Source organism: Lissotriton helveticus, chromosome 3_2 (assembly GCF_964261635.1).
Source record: "Lissotriton helveticus chromosome 3_2, aLisHel1.1, whole genome shotgun sequence".
NCBI classification, from domain to species: domain Eukaryota; kingdom Metazoa; phylum Chordata; class Amphibia; order Caudata; family Salamandridae; genus Lissotriton; species Lissotriton helveticus.
The window spans coordinates 136,971,494-136,996,468 of NC_136062.1; the positions used below are offsets into that span (position 1 = coordinate 136,971,494).

The 24,975-nt window shown below is 44.0% G+C and overlaps 1 protein-coding gene across 1 annotated transcript in view; it reads left to right on the plus strand.

Annotated features, from left to right (window-relative positions):
* The window catches only part of MAPDA (N6-Methyl-AMP deaminase), a 173,548-nt gene that overhangs the window by 77,340 nt on the left and 71,233 nt on the right, over positions 1-24,975 (plus strand). Inside the window, exon 5 of the mRNA XM_078684933.1 lies at positions 6,551-6,632. Coding sequence (XP_078541059.1) covers positions 6,551-6,632 — 82 coding nt within the window. The remainder of the gene's footprint in view (positions 1-6,550; positions 6,633-24,975) is intronic.

Sequence of the window (24,975 nt, forward strand, 5' to 3'; positions counted from 1 at the left end):
TAGTTAACTTGATAGTTAGTTTAACCAGAATAGGGTCAGGAATAGGGGAATCGATTCAGAACCTATAGGAATACATGACACTTGCATCCGACTCTATTATCAATTCCGGATTTACTCCGAAAATTGCTTTCCCATTCCATGCCTCCATATTCCTTAGCCACCAATTTAATTCTGATCTCGCCTCTCCAGAAAGAGTAATCTCCTGAGAATATTTCATACCATGCCTTAAATGACTGCCCTTCAATCTCTGAAGAGCACGATAATTCAGAGGTCCTGGAAAAATAGCTTGTATTGTTGAAGATAAAAGACCTACAATTCTCGCCAACATCCTCAAAGAAATAACATTCATAGACAAAACCCTTCGAATTTTCTTCCTTATTTTCTTTATCTTGTCTAATGGTAACCTCAACTGACCTTTAATAGTGTCTATCATGAAACCTAAAAACTGTGTTTCTTGACTTGGGGTTAAACATGACTTTTCTCTTTTCACAATAAAACCTAGACTTTCCAAAAGGTTCATAGCTAACTTTGTGTATTCTTCCACTCTCCTCTTCCCCTGGTCCATAATCAAAATGTTGTCTAAATAAATTATCAAACAAACTCCTCTCTCTCTCAAATATGAAACAACTGGACATAGCATCTTTGTAAAACACCAAGGGGCCGAGGAAAGACCGAAGGGGAGACAAACAAACTTCCATAATTTTCCTCCCCATCTGAACCTCAGAAATCTCTGATGTTCTATCCATATCGGATGTCAGATATGCGTCCTTCAGATCCAGACTGGTCATCCAATCCCCTGTCTGAAGTATATCTCTCAACATATGCAAACCCTCCATCTTGAAATGTTGGTACTCTACCCAGTTGTTGAGACTCTTCAAATTTATCACAGGTCTCACACCCTTCCCTTTCTTTTCTACCAAGAAAATGTTGCTTATGAATCCTGCATATGTTTCCAATTCTTCCACAATCTCTCATTTCATTAACAATTCCTTTACTTCTTTTTCTCCCAACCCTGACAGCTCCGAGTTGAACTTGATCATTGGTGGGTAACAAAACTGTATCGGATCTTCTATGAAGTCTATTCGATAACCCAAAATCGTCTGCAACACCCAAGGATCCCTTGTTAACATACACCAATTCTTGTAAAACTGGGCAAGTCTGTCGCCCAACTTTACTTGGGTAACAAAAAGGTCTTGTCTTACCTGACCTTCTTGATCTCCTATTTCCCCTTGAATTTCCTCTCTCCTTCTGGGGATAGAAAACTCCGGGTTGATATCCAGACTGTTGTTGATAGTTGTAGTTGTAATTTCTAAATCCCCTCACAAAATAGGCCTTGTGATTCCTCTCCACGGCCGGGAAAACGACCTCTACTTCTCCCGGCCCTGCCGAAAATCCGACAGTCAAAAACCTTCATAATATCCCTCTCAGATTTCACCAAAGAACTGAAAGCACCCACATATTTGCTAATTTCTTTTATAAATGCCTCACCAAAAAGCATTCCATTTGCATCAGATCCACTCTCATTGTTGGCTAATTCCACCAATTTTGGATCCATTTTTAAGAGAATTTCTTTTATAAATGCCTCACCAAAAAGCATTCCATTTGCATCAGATCCACTCTCATTGTTGGCTAATTCCACCAATTTTGGATCAATTTTTAAGAGAATACTTTTTTTCTTTCAACAGAAATTGCGGTGTTTGCATTCCCCAACAAAACACACTGCACATGTATCCATTCTCTTAGTTCATCTATGTCCAGTCGTTTCTTATTAACATAGGACTCTTCAGCCATATCGAATATTTTTGTTAGTGGTCTTGTTACGTCAAGCAACCTGTCCTGACACATCTTTAACCCTTTATCCAATCCTTTCTTTGGATCTTTCCCACCTTTTGCTACAAAGGCAATCATTGCATCTAACTCAGGCGTCAAACCAATCTTATTTGCTAGACTTGGTTTAGGACACACTGAACGGAGTCTCAACCTCTCGTCCTTTGGAATCTGCTTTTTGAGCCACATCTGGACATACTCTGCAACATGTGGAGCCAGGCTCCATTCAGGTGATCACGGGTGCTTTATCGTCATAGGATCAAACATAGACTTCCCTAAAGGATCCATGACCCCAGCACTCTCGTCAGACATTTCTTTTGTCTTAGCCTCATTGTTTTTAACTTTATCCACAAATTCAACATCTGAATCGAATTCAGACAAACAACGTAACTATATTTCTGCACTACCCGAAGACTCATCACATAACACTGTAGTATGCCTTCTACTACCTTGACCTCTTTCTAGGTCACCATGTGTGTCCTCGACACCTGCTTGTTTTGCATGTTTTCACGAAAATCCAGAGTTAGGGTATGCAGCTTTTGCTTTTTTACCTTTCAACCCATTAGAATCCACATTCTTTCTCTTCCTGTTTACCTTCCCACCTTTCTTCTCCAACACTGGAGCTTCACCAGCTGACCAAAAATGCTCCTCTTAAGAAGGAAGACCACTACTCTTTTTAAATGTTTTATCCATTCTTGAATCTAAATCAGAAGCAAACTTTGATAACATAACCTTAATTCTCTATTCTCCATGCTTAATTCTCCTTGAGTTATAGCATTAACCTCTGACATAATTACAAACTCACTAAATAAACGAATTCTAATTAGTAAAAATATCAATAAACAACTATTAAAATATAAGTCCTCCAATTCTCCCTTTCCTATACTAATAAAGAACCGAAATACCTCAGACTGTTCTACAATTTCAAATCAATCCTACTTGCTACATGCGCCTTAACCAAACCAGCAACCTCCGTGCTAAAATCCTGTCAGATTCTCCCGATCGAGAAACTGACTCAAGTGCACCTGCGCACGTCAGCCTCTACGTTGTACGTGTGTGTAAGCATCATGTCACTGCTGACTTCATCAATCATTGTACAGTAAGGCTCGTGAACAGGACCATCATTGTGACGTCCTTCAGCTTGAACCAGCTCGTGCTATGCAACGCTAAATATTATTTAAACATTTGAAAAACATGCATTTGGTTGAGAGCTCCACGCGTGGAAATAATGTTAGAAAAATTGCCTCAACTTGCTTGCACTAAATCTTTAAAATAAAAACAGACAAATAAACCTCTACACCGAACTCTTTTGACCTTGACAACACATTAAGATATTTAACACATTAAAAGCGGTTAAGAGTTTTCTTTTAAAAATAAACTTAAGCTTGAGCTAACAAGATTAAATTACGAGTAAAATTATACAAAAATAGACAGACTCTCTCTGTGTTTAAATCTCATTCTCATGAAAAAATTAATATCCTAGAGAATCATCCATACTCAGAAATTTGTTCTCAACATGTAAGCCATTTCAAAACTGCTGTTAACACAAAACCATGACTCATTCAAACTTTTTAGTTATAGAGAAATTAAAAACATGACTTATCTTATGGGCAGCAGCAAAAAAGAAGGAAGAGTCATGGAGGTTCTGGCTCTTTGTTAATGTTCTAAAGAACTTTCTTTCTGTTCTATGTTCGGTGAAAATGCTGCTGTGGGTGGCGCAATAAAGAGGATTGCATAATATTAGCCTCCGGTCTTGCCATAAAATTCAGAATATCTTGATATGGGAGACTATCTTATGAACTCAGATGGAGGTGTCACCTTCTTGACTGGAGCTACCTTCCAGGTGGATGATACTTCAATGCACATGGTTGGACTGAAAATGGTTGAATTTGAGATTTCTGCCTTTGCACTTAAAAAAGTTTTTGTAGCCAGAAAAAGACCAGAACCAACTTGGAAGCCGAGTTCAGGCATAGCTGCGCGTGCATGTTGAGTATTTAAAGTGGAAGTCCTCAATTATTGTTACAGTTTGAGTACAAAAAAGGCTCACTGTCGGTCAATAGGGCCATGTTGGGCCACTGAGAAACACACACAGCCATAATGGATGTAGTTGTTGGTTCTAGTGAAAAATTCTACCGGCTGTATGGAGCCGGGGCTCCAGGGTGGTAGGACCTGTTGGAATGCTCTTGTGGGATAAACAATTTCAGAGCAGGATGAGGGAGTGGGAAATTACTTGGTAAGATGGATACTCTTGTTCCATCACGTTCTTCTACAAATTGCAAATATGAAACTTGCATGCCTCAAATCAGGCAAATGTTCTACAAAGCAATGATTGTAAAATTAGAATGGTTTCTTGAAGATTGTTTGAAATTGTTTTCCTCTAGACTACTCTTTGTGATCTTGGCCCTCCTGAAATATATCTTGGCCCTCTAGAAATATGTTGTACATGCTTTACCATAACTCGTGCAAGGCTTCCATAGTTTCTATTGGAAATAATATAAACTGATTAGTAACCTACCCTGGTCCAGAACATCTAATTTCTTCTTTTAAGGCTCTTTATAGGCAAGTTTCCCTAGAAGGCAGGCAGCTGTTCTGAGCTGGGCTGGTCCAAATTTCCTGATCGACCAGGACTGGAAACTCCTTTTCCTTGTTCTTAACGCCTTAATGGCGGCCGCAATTTTGCGGAAGTGCCGCACTTCCGCAAAACTGGCGAGGCCGCGTCGGCCATTGGCCGACGGCAGCACTGGGGAGGTAATGCTGCCGTCGGCCAATGGCCGACGGCAGCACGGAACAGGTTAAAAACAGCTTCTGGAGGGCAAACATTCTGGCAAAGCTAGGACAGCTCATCTTGGTTTCCTCTGATAGGTAATTGGGGAATCCTTCAAACATAGTAGACATGGGGTTCTTCTATCCAAGACTGTTTCTGTAGATAAGCTGCCAGAAGCACCACCGTTTTGTAGCCCTGTAGAGTTTGGCAAGTGTGCATGGAAATAAGTTTGGCTGGAGCACCAAGTATACCACGGCTAGAGTACCAAAATATATTGGGGTGACACTCCTCCTTTCATTTCTGGGTCTGGTGCAGTGGGCCAAGCATGGATTTCTAAAATACGTACTAACATGTAAGGTATTATCCAAGCTCTATTAATTAACAAACATTACAGTCCCTTTTTTCTAACAGTTTGATCTTGTTCTGGGGAAGCATCGTTTGACACTAAAATTCTTCCAGAAACTCCCGCAGATTATAATCAAGTTTGGGCAATGGTGTGGCTTAAGAACAGGCTCGCTCCTTCCAACACTCCCTACTGCTAACCAGTTTGGCAGTACTGTTTTGATCATTAACCAGAGTCTTGAAAAAAAGTTAGGTGGCTGTAGGTCTATTTTCTACTCGCAACTTTCAAGACAAGCTTGGATCACCATCTCCTATCCAGGTTTTTTTAGTGCATCACATCTGAAGAACTAGGTTACTAAAACTAAGCCATGCATATGAATACCTCATTAATTAAGTTAAGCTGACGTACTTACACAATATTTCATATTTCTTAAGTACGAAAAATGCATCTTAGTAACGCAAATCTATCACACATTTGATATTGTCAGTCGAAAGTACCTATTAGTTGTTAACCACCACCACTATTTCTGAGATCCAAATGCAGAACGGATGGATATATATTCATTCAGAACAGTCCTGCAGCACTACAGTCGTTGGACAGTGTACCTTTCTAAGTTGCTTGACATTTGTTTTCAGTTGTGGGGAAAGTCAGTTCCATAACTCAGGTTTATAAAAAAGACCCTGTGACCAGCACTTTTACTATTTCCTCAAAATGGTCTTGTTATAACTGTGAGGCTCGTCTCCAGTGGCAACCCCATGGTACCCAGTTCTGCATGCTATTACATTAGACCACTTGTGGCTGTGACTTTTTTAGCAGGCCCATACACAAGGTAGAGCACCAAAAACACAAATTGTCGACGAAAAAGAATGAGGAGTTCACACGAATAAATTAGCAAGGAACTGTTATTTTAGAGTCGTCGATCTATGCAAGGTTTTGTGTAGGAAGCGAAGTAGGCAAAGATAAATTAGCAGTTGTGTTTGGGATGAGGTTTGGTTTTGAAGGGCTAAGTAAGTGATAACGATTGTTGGTAAGATAAGAAACTATGTACAGTATTCAGTCATGCCTTTAGTGGAGAAAGAGATATGGTTAGGCTGTCTAGTTGTTTGAAATAAATCAGTTTAAATTATTATAGTGTTGGTACCGTGACCAGCCTCCAGGATGGGCTCTGGTGAGTAAGATATAGTAGATCCGAGGCTGTGTAGGAGGCACAAGTGAGCCAGAGGCCCTCAGCCATTCTTACCTTTGTAAGTAGGTCAAGTGACTGCTCCAGCTGGGATTCAAAACTTGCACTGTCTGCAAGGACTTTTAAAATCCTCCCATCCCACTCCACTTAGAGTGGCTGATGCACCGACTAGAGGTGTAGAGGTTCCTCACTATTTTCTACCCTGACTAGTCTTCTGACATTGAGAGAAAATGATATGTTATTTGGAGAGCACCTAACATGTAAATGTTTTATGTGTCCTTAAGCTTAGTTTTTGTGCAAAGTAAAATCACAGGAGCCTCAACATGCCACTTCAATGAGTACGAACTCAACACAAAAAAGTAAACCGCTATACTTATTTTTATTTGCCTCTAAGTCTGTTTGACATGCATATTTTTGTGTGGTGGTGATGTAGGTATGGTGAAAAGAACTTATGTAGAGGCGATACTCGAAGGCATAAAACAGTCCAAAGAAGAGGGAGTGGATATTGATGTCAGGTAAAACTTTAAATATTTGTGATTGAGAAATTGTAATTGATTTATTTCATATAACTGTAGTACTACCCTCTTTTAAATATGTTATTGCTTGAGTGTACCTAATCATGCACTGATATATTTTACTTTTGAAATACGTTTGCATGAAAGTTTGCATAAAGTTTGCAGATTCGTGTACTGGTTCATGAGGTATGAAAATTGATGCCTCCTGAACGAGTGCGCTAAGTTGAACATGACTGCAAACTTTCATGCATTTCTGAAATGTAGACGTCCTTTTCTTTGATGTCAGACATTTGCACATTGTCTTGCATATTATAGTAAACGAACCCCTGTTTTAAAACTTGGCCCAACAAAGCACAAAGCACAAAACCAAGAACGCTCAGCATTTGTTTTCACTTTACTATCTGCTTTCATGGACTTCTTTCATTATTTTGTCCTCACAAGACGATTCTCTTACCTGCACGTTATACAGGGCTCGCTGAACGTAACAGTTTTGATCATGTTATTCCTTCTATTCACCTGCATTGCGAAAAAGTGTATAAAACGGTGTGTTTGATGTCTAGACATTTATCATTGGGTGCTCCCAACGTGATGTGAGCGGGAACTCTGGTCCACTGAAACAACAGTTGTGAATTACTTTGATGTCTTGGTGACTTTTTTTGCATTAAACGTGTGTTTGACTTTTAGACCTCTCATGTGTTGTGGTTTATTTATAACCAATATCTATACCGTTAGTCTTATTTAAATATACATGACTTTGCCAATTATATTGCACAACTATCTTATATTTTTGATCATGTATGTTCAAGATGTTTCATCTTTCTCGTCTGTTTTGTCTTAACACTCGGTACCTGACTCTATAGTGCCAGGGCTCTTATGTTCACTGATTAGTAAGGATTTTGGGAATGACAAATGTTGCATACCTTTCATGATTTGCCAAAAACCACAGTGTATGTTCAGTTAGAATTGGCTATTTGAGTTTCCGCAGTAAGCTTTCAAGTATGTGTGCATGTTTAGTTCTGAAGGCAAAGGATTTGCAATGAAGAGCGATAAGAGACAGTAATGCAAAGTAATGTAGAATAACATTCCCTGAACCATTTTCATCCTACTGGATTGAAAGTGATAAACTTGCACGTGTCTCTTATACCTCGTCCTGAAGTTCTAGTCCGATGTGAAATTCTGTGATATAGTATCCAGCTTGCATCTGAATTCCCTCCAGCCTGGTTGCTTTGTTGCAGCCCAACAGGAAAAAAGATAATCTGACCCTCAATCCGTTGTAGACCTGGTTGAGGATGTAGCCGTTTAACACAACTCTTTCTCCATTATAGGTGACTTTAACCTATCGTTAGAGACCACTGACAATAATTCTCCTCTACCTTGAAGGAAATGAGGATTCAGAGATTGTTAAACTCCTTCAAGCTCTGTAATGACTACTTATTGGATGAGATTTTTGTTTTAAAAAAACGACTGACTTTTTCATTGAGAATATCAATCAATGTATTTGGTCTCACCACTTCTGGGTCATTTTCTTCTCTTGCTGGCACCTTCCCTAACTCACCCATTAAAAGCCAACAATACCGCCTACAAAAGTACTTTTGCAGTATCTCCCTTGGGAAACATTTTATGTGGATTTTAAAGGTCCTTCTATTGCAACCGTTGACCTGTTTTCCACTTTTCAATTGACATTATAGTGTTATCCTTCAAGCCCAGTACAACATGATTAAAACTCATGCAGACCCTTGGTTTAAAATCCAAGTTAATAAAACAAAACTAGACAACTAAGTGGAGTCCATCTAGTGGAAACGCTGCTAATTAGTTTCCAGGGAAGCCTACACCTAATGAGATTACGAAAAGGCTTTTAAAGTAGCAAAAGAGCACCCTTAGGCAACACCATTCAAATGGCTAAATGTTTTCTACGAGATTTTTTGAAACTAGTCTTTAGATGTAGCTCTTCCATATGCTGTTATGAGGACGTACAGCAAAACACACAAGGTGATGGACGGAATGTTGCACATTGGCAAATCATTCACCCCCAGTAACAGATCTTGGTTTAATCCATCGTTATTTTGCTTACCACGCCGCCCCAGTTCAGACATGGCCATATGCAAATCAGTCTTGACCCTGTGCCTCATGGGAACAGTCCAGCCCGATCTGCCAAGCCATGTCTTCCCTGGCCCAGAATCAAGCATCCTAGGACCGGTTTCTGGCTTTCGGCCATCATCAGCCTGATTTGCATATGAATGGGTTCAAACTGGACTGGCATGGTGAGCAAAAAAACAATGGATTTAGGCCCAGATCTCTGTTTCGGGGGTTGAATGTATGACATTGTTCTGCATACTGTCCATCAACTGTTGTTTTTGCATTTGTGGGACGGGTATGCTCAGAAGTGAGTCCCGTGCTCTCCATGCCACTGCAATCAAGCTATCCTGGCTGATGAGGGCTGAAAGCCCGAAACTAGTCCTAGAATGCTTGTTTCCAGTCCAGAGAAGACTTGGCTTGGCAGTTCGGGCTGTACTGTTCCCATGGGGTACAGGGTTAAGACTGATTTGCATATGGCTGGGTTCAAACTGGAATGGCATGGTGAGCAAAAAAACTATCGAATTAGGCCCAGATCTCTGTACTGGGATGAATGTATGACATTGTTCTGCATTCTGTACATAAACTGTTGTTTTTGCGTTATGAGGACGTAATCTTGCTTCAACTGCGTGAAGATCTTAATGCTTTCTTTCTAGATAAAATAAATAAAATAATGCTAGGGAAGGCCAGAAATCCCAAACAGCCTTCTTCTTTGTCTTGTCCTTCTTTGTCTTGTCATACTTCTATTCTAAATCTCCGTTCACTGTCCAGTTGCAAAGCACCTTTCCAGAGAAAGTAGACTCATTTTGTTATCACAGAAGCCCACTTACTTCAACACCACAGCCAAGTGGCTGTAGCCCAGAAGATCCTGCAAACCACAAAGTCCACTGTCCTGGCATAGGCCAGTGGGGAATTGGGACTCCTTCATACCTTTTCCATAACTGACAATGTTTAAGAGTTGAAGCTTTGCTGCAGGGAGTCAACCAGGTAACCAAAGTCATCAAATCATACAAATGTTTACCTAGTTTCTGAAAGACAGGCATATATCCATCTATATAAAATGAACTATTGTGACATATGCAATAAAAATCTAAATGTGCAAATGATACTTATTCCTGTTAATTAGTTTTATTTCTTGAAAATGCTGTTTGTATCTTTTTCAGTGTTAGAGGTACAAGCAGCAGTTATTGAAGTACTGTAGCGGCTTACCAGCTAATAAACTGCCTCAGACTCGCATAGCTTTCATATCCAAGATATCCTTTTATATATGCCCATGGTTTTAGTTCACTTTTTAAATCTGTACACTATGCAATTATACCTTGCTGTAACCAGACATAGTGACATCTCACTTAATTAATGTAAGAATTTATTCTTACATTTGAACATTGATAACTTGCCCAGTGTCACAAAATGTTGTTGAGTCCTTATGTTGGGTTTTGGTCCCTCATGTGGGTGATGAAGGCCTCACTTTTGCTTACTATAAGGTATTTAGCTCTTTACTGCCTGCACAATCTGTACACACCTAAAGTGGGTGTGCAAAAAAAGTCCACATTCCAATCCAAAATAGCCAAACGGTTACCATAGTTTTAAGGAAAATCACATACAACGAAAACTGTATAGCATTCTCCCACCGCCCAGAGTTTGAAATTACAGATACGCTGGTCCATAAAAATCCCCAAATCTAGAGAAACCCAAGTAAAAATGGCTTTTGCTACAGTCACCCTGGCTCTTCTTGTGTTGTATAGTACGCATCTTGGGAATGATGGGGCCCACCACTGCATAATGATATCAATCTTCGTCGTACGGGCTTGGGGCTTTGCTTGTAGATAACTGCATCCAAATTCGGCAACATGCTGATGATGCACAACTCTACACAAAGATTTCCTCTGCTCCAGGCATCCAACATCTCAAACTCTACCTGCACCTCATCCTTACCAGGATATTCAACACCTAACTGTAGTGCAACCCGACCAAACCTAATTTCTGTTATTTGCGAAGAACAACAAGCAAGAAATGGTGCAAACCAGGCTCAAGGACATGAACGTTGATGGCTTTGAACCCCAACTTTCACCTAATGCCAAGTCACTTGGATTTACCCTTTCCATCAACTTCACACATTGCCAAAAATGATATCCTGGTTCCAGCTTTCTGTTGTGAAAAAAGTTAAACCTTTTAAAAAAAAAAAGAACTTCAGAAGTACTGTTCAAGCCCTTGTACTCTCATGTCTTCATGGTCCCCCAGACTCCATATTGCCCCCCCCCTGGAGGGCACCCTACACGCAGCAGCGTTCCAGATCGAACTTCTTTAGCTCTTCTTGCCAAGCCCACAAAATCTTAAACAACTAGCTTCATCATAAATAAAGCCATCACAGCCAGCACACACCACTTTTCTTGCACCATCTGTGGTGGTGCTTGCCACCCGCAGCCAGAGCACCATCAGACTGGAGACTTAAAAGTGTAACAGAAAGAAACAAGCATTTGCAATGCAATAGGTCTCGCATTGGTGAAAGTTAGAGCTACTGGCGATGTAAATGGCAATGTTTCCTACTTATGGTTTTTTTCTGCAGTCGAGTGGTTGTGGGTATGCATGAGCTGTTTGATGTTTACAATCAGCAGGTTTGAAAACATCTAAACAAAAAGCAAGCTAATAAAGCGGATGGATCAGGAGGCAGGAAGTGAAACCAAAAAACCTGGATTAATCACAGATTCCGATCTTAAGTAAATTGTGTGATACCGTGCCCTTCCCAGTTAATTTAAAGTGTGTGTCGCTGCTGGAGGATCAATATGGAGGATATATGACATCACAGCAGGGAGGCTTTATGACCTCACGATACACGCCACAATGACGGCACAGGAGCCTTATTACAACACAGCGAGTCTTTATGACATCAGAACACATGGTATATTGACAGCTTGGGAGAGGACTTCAAAGCTGGAGCTTTATGACATCAATGCAGGGATGCTTAATCAGAGAGAAGCTTTGTGACATCACAGCAGCTGGCAGCGTGACTTTACAGAATGGGCTATTGATAGGCAGTATGACGTCACTGGGCGGGCTCACAAGGCGATCTGTGACATCACAGCAGGAGCAATCCATTTCACCACAAAGACGGGCATCCGCTGCATCACCACAGGAAGAAGAATCTATGGCACCAGAAAGGCGGCCCTTCGTGACATCATCACAGCAGCATGGGTGACACTGATTAAAAGATACGCTGCACCTGTTCTTGCTGCAGAGCGATTTTTATGTCACGCTGATGTTCCATCACGTACAGGCCAGCTTCAGATAATGCCTGACCCTGCGACCTAATCACACCATCACAAGAAACAAAGCACGAAGAAAGAAAACAAGTGTCATTTTCCAACAGCTGATGCTCATGTACCTGCTCGCATCGTGTTCTCCAATTAAACTTTGCTCCTACAATTGCTCTAAGGGCGGCTCTGTCTGGCGGCTCTCCACTGCGCCAGTCTCGCAATAATTACACGCACAGCAGCGCAACTACGTCATCATACCAAAGGGCTGAGAAGGCCCAGACAGAATGCGAATGCAACTGCGATGAACACTCAGAGAGGGCTCATAAACATTTACAATGCATTTCCCACATGTATTACATTTCTAAACCAACTCCAGAATAATCCTCGTCTGTGGTATAGCTGTGGGAAAGTGAACGAGCATTCCTAGTATTCGTAAACAGTGTGTATAAAAGGAAAACGAAAATACAATTCTATTTTTAATATTTTACCAATGTCACATGCTAAATCTCTAAGCTTTGGAAGCGCAAAGGTTGTACCGGAAACAAGCATATGCCAGGAACGTATGCTCTGATGACTTGCATTAGGGTAACGAACTGCACTCACCATGCAACGACAGTCTGAAGAATAAAGTGAAGGACGTCTGGCACATGCAGGTCTCATTTTTCTAAGGAATCTTGTATTTTTTATTTTGCCAACTTGTAAAGACAAATGCTATGCAGGAGAATGCATTCCTGTTTCCACTTGATATGGACGTTACATTTTTTGAAAGCCGGTGGGTTAAACAAGCAGCCAAAGCTGGAAATCAATTAGTAACAGGATACTAGTTTAAGCAAGGCAGGCAATAAGTCGCTTTAGCAGATAACCAGCTAAAGCAAAGCAAAAGCATGTGACCAAGGATGAATGCATCCGACAGCCTGCTCGCTCCAACTATGCAAAGTCGAACGCTGTGTATCGTGGGCAGAATCTCAAAATCATGATAAACATTGACAGTGAATATTCCCACTTTGAGATAAAATTCAGCGTGAATCCCTGGAGAAGTGATTTTGTGCGAAACGGGTTGCTGAGGAAACTGTGGTGAAACACGTACCAATTTAGCTGAGGAAACTTTATTGAAAGAGCGCTTATTTTTAGATTTAGAAAAAAATTAAATGAAAGGTTTCCCTTAAAAATCGAAACAAAACTGCATTTCAAAAGTGCAGGAAATATACTGTTCAAATGGGTCCGATTACAGGCACTTTAAGAAAAGTGATTACATTCTGATTCAGTTAAAATTTCAAGATTATTGTTTGGATTATTGTAGGGTGCATCAGCTTAATTCTGTATTACGGGGAATTATTCTCTAAGGAAACCTTTACAGAACATATTCGCTCGTGCAGTCAAGCTCGCCCTAAGTCTAAGTCACATTCTAAGTAATTCTTTTGTTAAAACAAATACCCGCCGGGCCGCCACGCTGCCTGCGACGACCCGGAAGCGGTTGGGAAGCCGGCCAATCACAGCGCGGCCCCAACCGGAAGTCCCGCCCCATCGCGGCGAGAGGGAGACAGAGCTGCCCGAGGAGCCACGAAGGTTCCGCATTGAGTCCCGGTCCCGAGATGGGGGACCGGGTGAAGAGCGGGCGGGCGCATGGGGAAGGCGGGGCTCTCATGTGGTGAGAGAGCCCCGCAAAGCGCTACCGCCACCCGAGATGCAGATCCGCCGCCGAGCACCGCCAGAACAGGTGAGTGTGTTGAGTGAGAGGAGGGGTGAGTGGGGGGGGTGGGGTGTACGCGTGTGTGTGTGTGTCTGTTTGAGTGTGTTTGTGTCTGTCTGTGTGCGCGTGTGTCTGTTTAAGGGGGGTGCATGTGTGTAGATGCAGTGTGTGTATGGCTTTCTTTGTGCGCATGCGTGAGTGACGACGTGCGCGCTCACGAGGTACAATCTCGGCCTGCAAATGCGCGTGGCACTTTGCTGTCATCATTCCCCGAAAAGTAACAACATAAGTTGTCTCGCATAGACAGCAAAAGCTTCGCTTTTGCTTACGTCTAGCGAGACCTAAAAAAAAGGGCAGCAGGCTTTTCCCACTGATGCACTCAGAATCTGGAATAGAATCCTGCATCAATCAGGTTTGCCCCAACTCTGCTCCAGTTTAGGCAAGAGTTAAAGACACACCTCTTTAAAGAACACTGCATAAAGATGCAATAAAGGTGAACTTCTGCTCCAAAATCCAGCTACCTTGCTTATCACTCATTGACTGTATGATTGTTTTTGACTCTGTACAGAGTTTTTCTATCTTTTGGCTAGATTCAAAGGATACAATAGTAGATGCATACATCTTATCTGCATCTTCAGCATTTTGGATCCTTGCCCAGCTATGAATTGTTATGGGCAATCTCGACATATCTCGACATCAAAAGACCACCACGGATCCATGCTTGGTTCCCAGCCGATGTTGATTGGCCTAGTACGATCTCCACCGACATCGACAGTGTCGGCCGGCTCCCCGACCGACGCCATCCCTGGCTTACACCCCGACCTGTGGATGGTGACGGACCGGTGTTGATCGATGCAGATGCGGGATTTTTTTTTTCTTTTTTTTTAGTCCTCATCGAGCAAATTCCCTTAAGGTAAGGTGGAGGCAAAAGCCCCAGTGTCCATTCAAGGGCTTTGGAGAGAGGGGGCCCAGATTTGCCATTATATAAACACTTTCTAGCCTTGTCCTTTTGGGGCCTTCTTTTGTCCGAACCGAAAGGCACACGATTTTCGGCGGCAGGGGAGCTAGTCATTATGACTACTCTGGTCAAGTAATTATCTTGAAATCGTTGTTTCCTTTGCCTTAATCATTGGACCCTGTGATATTTCACAAATTGTACCCTTTCCACAGATTCCAGAATCTGTTTTTCTTCATGTGTTTATTTTGAATCTCAAGCTTATATACCCTTAGTGCGGAATTTAGCCAATCTGTTTGTTTTGGAGGAGAGGGTTTAACCCAATTTATACAGATCGCTCTTCTGGCCAGGAGAGTCAAGATAAAAAGAATATTTTCTTGATCTTTAGTTAAAGGCAGGGGTGATTCATTACATTGTATCCCAAAAATAACCATTTCTTCGCTTTCCTTTATATGTTGGTCTACTACGTTGGAGAGGATCTTACCGTTCTGGTCCCAGCAGTTGTTAAGCGCTGTACAGGCCTGGAACATATGAAGATTGTCCGCTCTTTCTTCTCCGTATTTCGGGCATTTTTTTGTTCATTACTGCTCATTTTAGAAAGCCTTTTTGCAGACCAGTATGATCTGTGGATCGTGAATAGATGGTTTTTCTTCAAGGGGGCGGATTTTACTACACGGCCCATGATAGCATTTGAGGTAAGCCAAAAGTTTGAGTGGTCCAGGCCGGGCATGTCTTTCTCCCAGATATCTTGTGGCGTTTTGTACTCTTCCTCCCCTGCTCTTATAAGGGCCCAGTACCAGTAAGAAACCTCCTTTTTGAAAGTGGCTGGGTTCAAGAGTTTTTGTTCAATGATCTCGTCACCTTGCAGTTTTTCTTTTAGGGTATTCACCCAGCTATTTAATTGGTAGAATTTAAATCTTGATATTGACCCCTGAGTTTCTTCGTGTAGGGTTTCCCATTTCACAATCCAGTTGTTTTCTAAGAGCTGTCCCCAGTAGACTATATTGTGCTTTCCTAGTGGGATCGATAGTGCATCTTTTAGACATTCAGGGGTGCCTGGTGATTCCCAAATTGGCACATGTTTGCTGAGATACGGTATTTTTAGTGTTCTTCTTATCTCCAGCCAGGATCTTGCTGCGGCCTTTATCGTCTTAAGTTTTATTTTTTTGAAAAATTTCGAATGGCCAAATTTATACAAGTAGTGGTCTTCTCTGGAGCCTATGAGTGCTTTTAAGTAAGTGGGCCAGTTACCCCATTTGGTCAGTAGTATCCTGATGTTCTTGAACTGGAAGGGTCTACAGTATTCCAGTATGTCCGGGCTGGCAATTCCCTCTTGTGCTTTATTTCTTCTTAGTTTTTTCCACCCGATTCTAACCCCCTTGGCGGCCCAGATGAAACTAGAATGCTCTCCCTGAAGTTTTTTGATTTGTTCCGTACTAAAACTCAGAGGGTTGGAGTTAAACAAATATGTATATTTCGGTATAATGGTCATTTTAATTAAATCGGATTTTCCTAGGAATGACAATTGTAGACTTGACCAGCCCTTTAGTAGTTGTCTTATTTCTTTGTGTAGCCTAGAGAAGTTCAAGTTGGTTACTTCATCTAGGTCTTTTGTGTATTCAATTCCTAGATATTTGATTTTGTCTTTGATAAGAGGGTTTCCTGAGGCTGTGTTCCACTCAAGAATTTCTGTTTTGGTTTGATTTACCTGGTCGCCTGATACTACTCCAAACTGGGCTATGGTATCCTCTATTATGGGGAGAGAATTCGTTAGATTCCCAGTAAATATCATCGGATCGTCAGCATATAATGCTACCTTTTTCTCCCATCCACGATATTTGAAGGTTTGGATCTCTTCTACCCCTCTTAATAAAATAGCCAAAGGTTCAACGTAAAAATTAAATAGGAGGGGAGACAAGGGGCATCCTTGTCTTGTGCCTCTTTTAATAAGTACGATGTCAGTAAGAGCATCATTTACTAGAATTCTTGCATTTGGACTTGAGTAGATGTTGGATATAGCACTTTCGATTTTATCACCTAAATTAAATTTACTTAGGGTAGCATTCAGAAAAGGCCAACTGACTCGATCGAAAGCTTTTGCTGCGTCAAAGGTTATTGCAGATAGAGGAGCAGTATCTTGAATTGCGATGTCGATGGCAGCGATGAGCTCGTGGGATAATTCATGTATTTGCCTGCCTTTAATGAAACCCTTTTGGTCTGGGTGGATTAGGGACCCTGCCACTGACCCTATTCTTTTAGCCAGAATCTGTGTGTATATTTTGTAGTCCGTGTTCAAGAGGGAGATGGGCCTGTATGATTCGCATTTTGTTGGGTCTTTCCCTGGTTTTAGGATAATGTTAATGATTGCATCGTTCCAGGAGTTTGGGAGTTTTTGGTTACCTTGAAATATACAGTTTAAAAGCTCAGTAAGGGGTGTTAGCAGTGTTTCTTGAAGATGTAGATATAATTCATTTGGTAGAGAATCTGGACCGCCAGCTTTCCCTCTTTTAAGGGACTTAATTGCAGCTCTGACTTTCCTTTGTGGCCACCGGTGTAGTTATATCTGTTAGAAAATGTTGTATTTGGTCTTCAGTGCTAATTCGGTCCTCTGTGTAAAGATCCTCAAAAAAGCGTTTAAATTCTTGCCTAATTGTACTGCATTCTGAGGTGTATCCTGTATTGTCTTCTCTTTGTATCTTCGTGATTCTATTTTTAGTTCTCTCAGTTTTCGCTTTCCAGGCTAGGATCCTCCCGCATCCTTCTCCATATTCATAATGTGAGAGTTTACTGGCTTCCCATTTATCTCTTACTCTTCTTTCCAGGAAGTCATGCAGCTCTGTGTTCTATTTCAGAGATTGACTTGCTGCAACTAGCAGTTTTGAGGTCCACATCTAGCATTAGCAATTCTTTTTCAATCTGTTTGACAAATATCTTCTTTTCTTTATTCCTGTGCGATGCTATGCTGAGGATTTTCCCCTCTGATAATTGCTTTATAGGCATCCCAGGCAGTTTGTTTTGTAGTTCCGGCCTTGTTTAGATCAAAGAACAGTTTTGTTTCTTCTGCAAGTTTTTCATTATAGGCCTCCACTAGAAAGATACTCCGATCTACAGTCCACCTCTGTGGAAGAGGTGTAGTTTTAAGCATCAGTATGAGTTGTATCGCTGAGTGGTCAGAAATATGGGCTGGGAATGGTTCGACCTTTTCCGTTTGTTCTACCAGACTCCTACTGATAAGGAAAAAATCTATTCTGGAAGCGTGCTCTTGTCTTTTGTTTTTATAAGTGAATCGGAGATTTCTATTTCCTTTTTCTTTCCATACTCTACCAAGCCTAGGTCTTTCATATATCGCCCCACCCTTTCTCTCATGTTTGGCAAGTTGGGGAGGTTCTTTACAGGGTGTCTGTCTTCTGAGGGGTTTAATAAAATGTTATAATCTCCTCCCATTATTATTGGGGAGTTGGTTGCTAGGAGGTTGGCATATAGCTTCTTAAGTGGTTCAGGGTCATCAGAATTTGGGCCATAATAGCCCACCAGGGTATATAGGTTGTTATAGATTCTTGCCGTCACGATGGCCCATCTGCCTTTTCTGTCAATTTCAGTTTTTTCGATCACTGCTTTCAAGGATTTTTTTTAAATGATTGCGACTCCCTTTATGTTACAGTTTTTTGATTTGTACAAATACAGTGTTCTATCCAACCCTCGGTTTTACAGATTGGTTCCCACTCCTCGTTTGTTAGGTGTGATTCCTGGATTAGGATTACTTCGCTGTTACAGTTTTTTAAGTATTCCAATATTTTCATCCTCCGTGATTTAATTCTCATTCCATTAAAATTCCACGTTAATATTTTAAGTTCTTTTTCTATGCTCTTATTTATGGCCATCATCATTGGTCTTGTCTTTGTATCTTCCAACTGGGCTTTTGTACTCCTCTGGTATTGCTGTTAGGACTTTATTTTTTAATGTTTTTCCCCCATTTTGCTCCCCACCGTGTACTTTGTTTTTTTTCTTTTTTCTTTTTTTAAGTTTGTGTATGGTGTCCTCCCCTCACCCTGGAGAAGCCTCCCTTTTTGAGACTGCCCTTTTCGAGCTCCTTGCCTTTGGTTTATTCAAGTTTATCTTTTCTTTTCCCACCGTTATTTTGGCCATTTTAATTTTCTCCCTTCTTTTTTAAACTTGTATTATTATTATTTCATTTTTTTCCCCTCTCTTATGGTGGTGCGTACTTTGTTTCCTATTTTGAAAGGATTTGGTCTTCCTGGTGGGTCTTGATTTGTTCGATTATCGCTTCCACTTCTTTCAGGTCTCTTATGTTGAACATTTTATTGTTCCACATGATTTTGAGTAGCGCTGGGAAGCGCATCTGGACATTCGCTCCGAGTGCCCTCAATTGGGGCATAAGTTAGCCGAGCTCCCACTGTCTATCTTGGGTTGTTTAGATAGATCAGATCTGATTTTACAGGTCCAGTCATCCTTAGTATAGGATACAGCTTTAAGGCCTTCACTACGTATTCGCTCCTTCAGTGAGTATGTCATGAAGTTGATTAGAACTTTCCTCGGGTTTTTTCTAAACTTCCCCTTCCTAAAGGGGTCTCGGTGTACCCTTTGGATGTCTTCGTTTAGATTTACCGATTTAGCCCAGGGGATTTTTTCCTCTAGTAGCTGGATTATGAAACCTTTGATGTCTTCTCCTTAGAGTCCCTCCGGAATATTCAGGATTTTGATGTTGTTTCTCCTGGCGTGGTTTTCCAGGGACTCCATTCTTTCGCTGATCTCAGCTTCCCTCGTCTTTAGTATAGTTCATTGTGGTTTGCCTCTGTTTTCTTGTTTAATACTTCGATTTTGCCCTCGACGTGTGTCACCCTGTCGATGAGAGTGTTTATTTTCCGATCCAGGACCTCGCACACTTCCCCGATTTTGCACTGGGGTTTTTCGGAGATTGCAAATTTAGTTCGAAGCTCCTTCATCATCTCCTCAAGAACATTCACAGGGATGGTGACACTCTTGGCAACTATAGCATCTGTAGTATCTGTATCATTTGTGGAGGGCGGAGGGGGTGCCGGCGGTGTTTGTGAAAGAGCCTGTGGGCTTTTTTCCAGACTTGTCTTGGTTGCTTCAGGTCGATGGTCAGTTTCTGTTTCTATTTCGTCGACTGAGAGGGCCTGATATTTATTGCTGACTGTTAAGTCGAGTATTCCTTCACTCTGTTTACGGTTAGCCGCCATTTTGAGGTCTTGGATCCTGCCTGTGTTGGGTAGATCTTTGTGTGACGTTTCCCAGTCCAAAGCTTTCTCAGGGGTACAGTTCTTATCCTTATCCTGAACCTTAAAGTAGGACCTGAGTCAGGGGGTGATTTTTAAGGCGATGCGACCTGTAGATTTCAGGCTTGCTCTGGATTGGGGCGCTTGCTGTTGCCCCAAGACGTGTCTTTTGTTATTCCTTTTTTCCTCTCTGGAAAGGGCACTGGCTGGCGACTGGCCTTTACTTTTCCCTTTAAATGGAGTACTTGCTTTTATCTCTGAAGTTTTACTTCTTAGACTGTACCCCTTTCTCTCTTGAGCTGATGGGGGATTTCTATCCCTTTCTCCATCCACCTCCTTCTTTTCCGCCTGCCCGGCAGGTTGTGGAGGACGGGGAGGACTGGGAGGGGTCTGAGGACCCTCTCGCAGCCCAGTGTGAGTTAGACCCAGACTGGGAAGAGGAAATGGAGAATGCAGGTGACCTGGAATTTACTCCAGAACTTGACACATTATCTCCTCCTTCCGTGGCTACGGAGGAGGGTGGTACACATTCTGTGGTGTTGCGTAGGGCAGCCGAGGCTTTCCACCTCGAGCTCCCTACGGTGGCTGTCAGGACTAACCTCCTGACAGAAGTGCTTCGGCCGGCGTCTTGATCTGCGGAGCCGCTGCTGCCCTTTAAATACGCAATTTCGGACGTTCTTTTGGGCACCTGGTCCAGGCCCAACACAGGCATTCCTGTGGATAAGAACGTGGCCCGACACCATCGCCCAGCCCCGGGTGACCCCATTTTCTCTCCCAACACCCTATCCCTGACAGCGTGGTTATCAAAGCCTCTGTGTCCCCAAGCGCATTCCCTTCCGCACCTCCAGACAGGGAATCCAAGAAGCTGGAACAATTTGTGAAGACATTGTTTACTTCCGCCAGTTCAGGCCTGCGGTCTGTGAATACCGCATTCCTCTTGGGCCGTTATTCCCATTCTATATGGGACACGGTTGTGCAGGTGCTACCTCAGTGTCCGGAGGAGCCTGGACAGTGCTCTCGCAAGCTATTGCTGAGAGGCGAGACGCAGCCAAGCTCACGATTCATTGTGGCCTTGGCACCGCAGACTCGCTGGACAGAGCGATTTCCTCGACAGTGGCGCTACTCCGCCTGATTTTGCTGCGGACCACTGGCTTTTCTGGGGATGTCCAGAACACTCTGATGGACATGCCCTCTGATGGCAATCAACTTTTTGTCGCAAGGCAGACAGTGCGTTGGAGCTTTTTAAGGACTCTCTGGATATGGCCAAGTCCATGGGCTTTTCGGCACTCCTTCCGCTTCTGCTTTTCGCTCCATTTGTGGCCAAGGAAGGGGCGCCCAAACACGTTTGTTTCAGAGCCACAGGCCTGCGCAGCAACAGTCTCAGTGCAGACGCGGACTTGGAACCCGCAGAGGTGGGTTACGGAGCCAGCAGACGGGTCAGTCCACCACCTCCCCTGCAGCCACTGCCTTCAAACCTTCCTGGTCCGGTGTTTCAGGCTCACCACACGCCAGTGGGTGGCAGGATTCGCCATCACCTCCCCCACTGGCGCACCATCATTTCGATACCAAAGGGGATGATGGACGGACCCTTTGAGCAAATCAAACACTCACCCCCAGTCAACTCATCTGGGTTTAATCCATCATCATTCTTTAGCTCACTCCACCACCCCAGTTCAGACATGGCCATATGCAAATCAGTCTGACCCTGTGCCTCATGGAAACAGTCCAGCCCAAACTGCCAAGCGATGTCTTCCCTGGACCGGAAACAAGAACCCTGGGACCGGTTTCTGGCTATTCAGCTGTCATCAGCCAGGCTAGCTTAAATCCAGTGGCAAAGTGAGCAAGGGACCCACATCTAGGCATATCCTGGCAACTTAGGGCGAACAAAGCGATACCAAAGGGGATAATGGACTTGGAACCCGCAGAGGTGGGTCACGGGGCCAGCGGGCGGGTCAGTCCACCACCTCCCCTGCAGCCACTGCCTCCAACCCTTCCTAGTCCGGGGTTTCAGGCCCACCACACGCCAGTGGGTGGCAGGATTCGCCATCACCTCCCCCACTGACGCACCATCATCTCGGACAGGTGGGTTCTGTAGATAGTCCGACGGGGTTATTCCTTCCCTTTCGAGACTACCCCTCCAGCCATGCCACCTCAGTACCACTGCATTCTGGGAGATCACTTGGCCCTTCTCCAGCAGGAAGTTGCGGCCCTCTTGGCCAAGGGGGCCATCGAGCTCGTTTCGACGCCAGAAGTAGGTTGTGGTTGCTACTTCCGGGTTCCGAAAAAAGACAAGGGCCTGCGTCCTATTTTAGACCTTCAGAACGTCAATCACTTCCTCCGGAAGGAGAAGTTCAAGATGCTCACACTTGCTCAGGTCTGGTCTGCCCTAGACCCGCAAGACTGGATGGTAGCGTTGGACTTGCAGGATGCTTACTTTCATATCCCTGTCCTGCCGGCCCACCGGCGATACTTGTGGTTCTCGGTAGGCCACGAGCACTTTCAGTTCACCGTGCACCCTTTTGGCCTTACCAGCACCCCTCGGTGTTCACAAAAGTGATGGCGGTGGTTGCAGCTCATCTGCGCAGATCAGGGGTTTCAGTCTTCCCCTATCTCGACAACTGGCTGTTGAAGGCGGGCTCGCCCCAGACAGTCGTCTCCCACCTCTAGACTACGGCTGATCTCCTGCATTTGCTGGGGTTCTCCATCAACGTGCCGAAGTCGCTCCCGATTCCCTCTCAGAATCTCCTCTTCCTCTTCATCGGAGCCGTTCTGTACACGGCGCAGTTTCAGGTTTATCCTCCCGAACAGCAAGTCCGGGACATTCGGGCTATGATTCCGATCTTTCGGCCCTTGTCCTGGGTGTTGGTCAGGATGACCTTGAGACTGCTGGGCCTCATGGCCTCCTGCTGAACAATCATGCCAGATGGCATATGCGGGCTCTGCATTGGGACCTGAAGTTCCAGAGGGCACAGCATCAAGGGGACCTGTCCGAGTCCAGATCTCGGAGGGCACTGCTCAATAGTTGCAGTGGTGACTCACGAACCAGCGTTGGGTCAGCAGCAGATACCTCTCCCTTCCCCAACCGGATCACACAGTGGTGACAGATGCGTCCCTCCTGGGATGGGGAGCCCACATGGGCGAGGCGGAGATCAGAGGCCTCTGGTCCCTGGCGGAGTGCAGGCTCCATATTAACCTTCCGGAGCTCCGGGCGATCCTACTTGCACTTAAAGCATTCCTTCCCTCTGTCAAGGGGAGAGTTGTGCAGGTGTTCACAGACAATACCACAGCCATGTGGTATTGCAACAAACAAGGCGGGTGGGGTCGTGAACCCTATGTCCGAAGGCTCTGCGCCTCTGGACATGGCTGGAATATCAAGGCATTTCCTTGACGTTTCAACACCTGGCAGGTTCTATGAACGCCAGGGCAGACTAACTCAGCCGCAGGTGCATGATGAATGGCGTCTTCACTCTGAGGTGGTGCAAGGTCTCTTTCAACTGTGGGGAGAGCCTTAGTTAGATTTATTCGCCACCGAAGAGAACCTCTAATGTCATCACTTTTGCGCATTGGAATTTCAAAGGCAGCACTTGCTCTGCGACACTTTTCGTCACGAGTGAATCTGCGGTCTATTGTACGGTTTTCCGCCAATGCCACTTCTACCCAGAGTGCTGAAGTAGGATCAGGCGTGACTGGGCCCAAGTCATTCTTGTGGCTCCAGACTGGGCTCGAAGAGTTTGGTATCCCAAGCAACTCAGTATGAGCATGGATACCCCGCTCCAACTGCCTCTTCGGGAGGATCTTCTGTCGCAGCAGCAAGGGACGGTCCTCCACCCGAACCTGTCCAGCTTCCACCTATATGCGTGGAGATTGAGCGGCAACTGTTGAATCCTTTTGAATTGCCTCCTGAAGTCTGTAATATCATTCTGGCAGCCAGGCGTCCCTCCTCTAAAACGGTGTACTCCTGCAGGTGGGAAAAATGTGTGGCATGGTGCACAGCAAAGGCTGTGGATCCCCTTTCTGCCCCTCTTTCAGAAGTCTTTTTGTTCCTTCTTTCTCTGGTCCAGCAGGGCTCTGCTCTGGCCACTATTAAGGGCTATCTTTCTGCAATTTCAACCTTGCGCTGGCTTGCTGATCCACCCTCTCTTTTCAAGTCCCCTGTTGTAAGTAGATTTCTTCCGCTTGTCTCCCTCCCTCCGTCTGTCTCCCTCCCTCCGTCTGTCTCCCTCCCTCCGCCTGTCTCCCTCCGCCTGTCTCCCTCCGCCTGTCTCCCTCCGTCTCCCTCCTTCTGTCTCCCTCCTTCTGTCTCCCTCCTTCTGTCTCCCTCCTTCTGTCTCCCTCCTTCTGTCTCCCTCCTTCTGTCTCCCTCCTTCTGTCTCCCTCCTTCTGTCTCCCTCCTTCTGTCTCCCTCCTTCTGTCTCCCTCCTTCTGTCTCCCTCCTTCTGTCTCCCTCCTTCTGTCTCCCTCCCTCTCTGTCTCTGTCTCAATCTCTCTGCCTCTCTATCTCTGTCTCATTCTCTCTGCCTCTCTATCTCTGTCTCATTCTCTCTGCCTCTCTATCTCTGTCTCATTCTCTCTGCCTCTCTATCTCTCTCCGTCTGTCCCTGTCTGTCTCCCTCTCTGTCTGTCTCTGACTCTATCTCTGTCTTTCTGTCTCTGCCTCTATTTGTCTCGGTCTGTCTCTGCCTCTATCTGTCTCTGCCTCTATCTGTCTCTCCCTCTATCCCCCCGTCTCCCCCTGTCTCTCCGTGTCTCTCTCTCTCGCTCTCTCTGTCTCTTTCTGTCTATGTCTCTCTCTCTCTCTCTGTCTCTATCGCTCTCTACCTCTGGCTGTCTCTACCTTTATCTGTCTCCGCCTCTATCTGTCTCTGCCTCTGTCGCTCTCTGCCTCTGTCCCTGTCTCTGCCTCTATCTAGCTCTGTCTTTCTCTGCCTCTTATCTGTCTCTGCCTCTATCTTTCTCTGCCTCTATCTTTCTCTGCCTCTATCTTTCTCTGCCTCTATCTGGCTCTGTCTCTATCTGTCAGTCTGTCCCTGTCTGTCTCTGTTTCTATCTGTCTATCTCTATCTCTAGCTTTCTGTTTTTGTCTCTGTGCCTCGGGCAGTGCACATGGACTGTG